This window comes from Brassica oleracea, unplaced genomic scaffold (genome assembly GCF_000695525.1).
Source record: "Brassica oleracea var. oleracea cultivar TO1000 unplaced genomic scaffold, BOL UnpScaffold01075, whole genome shotgun sequence".
In the NCBI taxonomy this organism is placed as follows: domain Eukaryota; kingdom Viridiplantae; phylum Streptophyta; class Magnoliopsida; order Brassicales; family Brassicaceae; genus Brassica; species Brassica oleracea.
In genome coordinates this window covers 1-3,455 of record NW_013617643.1, presented here as the reverse complement: position 1 = coordinate 3,455, position 3,455 = coordinate 1, and the positions used below count along the sequence as shown (strand labels likewise).

The 3,455-nt window shown below is 39.1% G+C and overlaps 1 protein-coding gene across 1 annotated transcript; it reads right to left on the bottom strand.

Annotated features, from left to right (window-relative positions):
• Nucleotides 1-510: 510 nt before the first annotated feature.
• On the bottom strand, nucleotides 511-1,725 carry LOC106320811 (glutathione S-transferase T3-like). The gene is made up of 4 exons (XM_013759162.1): nucleotides 1,197-1,725; nucleotides 865-1,155; nucleotides 739-785; nucleotides 511-639 (listed from the first exon to the last, which is right to left on the bottom strand). The coding sequence occupies exons 1-4, from the start codon at nucleotides 1,723-1,725 to the stop codon at nucleotides 511-513; spliced, it is 996 nt and encodes a 331-aa protein (XP_013614616.1).
• Between the last annotated feature and the right edge of the window lie 1,730 nt (nucleotides 1,726-3,455).

Genomic DNA, 3,455 nt, shown 5'->3' with positions numbered 1-3,455 from the left:
AATGTTTGATCACTTGATTCTTCGAATTTTTTTTGAGAAGACGATGTCATTTTTATGATTGAAAAGGCTTTGAATTTGGTTTGGTAAGAAGAGGAAAAAAGATATGGCTTTGGATTTGGTTTGGTAAGACGCGTTTTGGCAATGATCGTAGACAAGTGAATTGGTTTGGGAAGTGATTTGGTTTGGTAAGAGAAGATATTGGTTGTGATTTGGTAAGTGAATTGGTTTGGTAATACAAGAGAAGATATCGATGATAAAGAGAGAGAGAGGTGAGAAAGCAGGTTGAATACTCTTCTTACAAATGGGTGAAACATTTATATAGACTACACAACCATACCAAAGCTTCTTCAGTCCGTGACAGAAGCAGTCAGTCTGTGACACAAGCATACACAAGCATTCAGTCCGTGACACAAGTTTACAAACATACAGAAGACTAAAAAACACTAGACAAGAGTACAAAAGACAAGACTACACTAGAGTACAAAAGACATGACTAGACACAACTATACACTACTTCACTCCGTGACACAAGTATACCAAAGCTTCTTCGCCTGTGACACAAGCATAGTAGAGCTTCTTCGCCCGTGACACAAGCATAATAGAGCTTCTTCGTCTCTGATTATTCCACTCCCATTGCTCCTGAAAGTAACAAGAATATGAAACATAAGAACAATAACATGAAACACAAGAACAGAACAACAAACAAGAACATTCTCATTACTTAAACATAACAAGTACATGAATCTGAAACAAACAACAAACACGAACATGAAACAGCAACGACACTAGCATGAAACAGATAACAAACATATGACACTAGCATGAAGCAGATAACAAACAGAAGAGCTTCTTCTTTAGACTAACTAGAGAACAACTCAGTGATGAGTTTCTTCTTTAGCGTTTCTTCATACTCATGGAGTGGCCCTGTTTTAGCAAGTAGACGGTCAAGTAGACCTATCTTGGAGAGCCTTTCTCTCCTACACAAATCCTCTTGCTTAAAGTACCAAATCCGCTCAAACTCCTCTCGCCCCTTCTCCTCTTCCATTGGCTTCTTACCACTGCGCTTGGCAGCCTTAACACCAGGGGGCCGCTCAACCGTTTCACCAGCCACATCCTCAGTTGCGTGAGATGTTGAGGATTGAGCATCGTCCTCTCCTTTTCTCTTTTTTGAGGTTCTCTGTGTAGATAGATCACACCACTTCTGGTCATGGCGAAGCTCCTTCCACGCATGTTCCAGAGTGAATTTTTTTTATTGTTGTTCAAGAAGATAAGATGAGCTTGTTTGAGAATATCATTCTCATTTTGGCCTGAAGTTTTCTGTCTTGCTGCGGCTTCATATGCTCCGCAGAACTTGCAGACAAGGTCATTGATCTTGTGCCACCGATTCTTGCAGTGCAATGGCTCTCTTTTTTCAAGGCCTGCAAGCTTTGGGCTAGCAGCAAAGTAGTCTACTATTCTCTTCCAGAAGGCCCCAGACTTTTGCTCGGTCCCAACTACCGCATCTTTTCTGGTGTTAAGCCAAGAGCTGATGAGGACCTCATCATCTGTTTGCGACCAAGACCTCCGTTCTTTACGCTGCAGTGGACTGTCTGGCTCGAAGTTTGAATCTTCTGTGGCTTGCGTGCCAAATAAAGGAATGAGAGAAGATTCTAAACCTATGCCACTATCTTGTTGACTTTGGAGAAGATCAACAAAATTTAAATTCAAAAATGGATTAGAATCCATTTTTGAATATGTCTTACGTAATAGAAAAGAGAGATGGAAGATAAGAGAGATGGAAGGCGAGTTTGATAGATGGACGAGATGAAGTTTAACGCATTCATTTTAATAGAGGAGATAAAGATAAACGCATTCATCACTCACACAACCAATATTCTAGCTAACCATCACTTCTATTTATCACACAACCATATTAATTACAGAGTTAAAGCAAGACAAGAATCTCGGTTTCTAGCTAACATCACTTCTATTTATCACACAACCATAATCTAGTTCACTAAGTAAAAACATTAACTATCTAACTCAACTGTAAAGCTTTCAATCAATTCATTAGAAGAAGACATTTACTTGTATTGCGAAGACCAAATGTACTCATATGCTTTGAGCTTCCTTCGTCTTGTACCGTCGACCAAATGTACTCCGCATGTTAGGACACAAACACACAGAAAGTAATAAAAAAAATAGCAAAAACTCTTAAAAATAAACATTGATTCATATCTGAAACACACAGAAACTAATCAAAAAGGATTTTGATCCACCCATCTTAATTGAAACAAACTTGCAACCAAATTACTAAGTCAGAACATATCTAAACGACTTTATCGAAGAAAGAACATCAAATTTGATCCTTCCATCTTAATTGAAACAAATCCAAGTTGAAACAAACTTACAAACAAATCTATTTTCATCCATCCATATTAATTGAAACAAACTTGCAACCCAATCATATTTGATGAAACCATCTCAATACAGGACAAACCGAATCAAACAAATCAACGAGAAAGAAGGAAGCTTTACCTTCGCCGAACGCCACCTACGTCGTCGTCGAGGAGAGCTCCGTCGCCGTCGATACACCGATTCGACGAGAAAGAAGAAAGGCTTTGTCTCCACCGAGAGAGAGCTCCGTCACCAGCAATACACCTAACCAACAAATAACAAACACAAAACAGCCGATCAGAACAATAAGATTCATAATCTAAACACATGCAAAATCGAAGAACACAAGAAATGCTTACCTTTCGATTTGAGGAGAGCCAGCGTCGCGAGAGTTCTGTCCCCGTCGAGGAGAACCACCATCGAGATCGTCGACGCGGAGCCACCGAGGGAGACGTCACCGGCGATAGCAGAGCCACCGAGACAAATACGAATCGCCTTTCGGGAGAGAGGATTCGAGAGAGAGAGAGGGAGAGTGAGAGAGAGAGAGAGAGAGAGAGAGAGAGAGAGCCAAGTTTGATTTGTTTCACGCGTAACCGAAGCTCCCCCTCCCATGTCTTGACACGTGCACACTAAGCGGCGTTGTTTCACGGGCTTAATTAAGCGCCGTGTCTTCTCCTTTTTTTTTCTTTTTTTAATTAAAATTAACCCTAAGCAATGGCCTAAGCACCTGCGGTAATGGTGGTCTTAGGTTCTTAGTTTAATATAAAATACGATCTTTTACCTTTTAATTAAAAAAATTAAGAAACGTTTCTTATATCTCTTATTTAAAAGACGTCTCTTAGTTTTTTTAGTTAAAAATTAAAAGACCGTATCTTATATTACGCTAAAAACCTGAACCTAGGAGATATGCAGTAAATATGCTCTAATAGCATCCGTTTGTGTTTTTTTTCCTATAAATAATCAAAATAATAATATTATTATGACCATGTGGTGGGGTAAGCTTTTCTGTATTTGGTCTTTACTTATCCAAAATTTTTTTATAAATAATTAGAGAAAAGCTGTCTGAACGTTTGGATCAC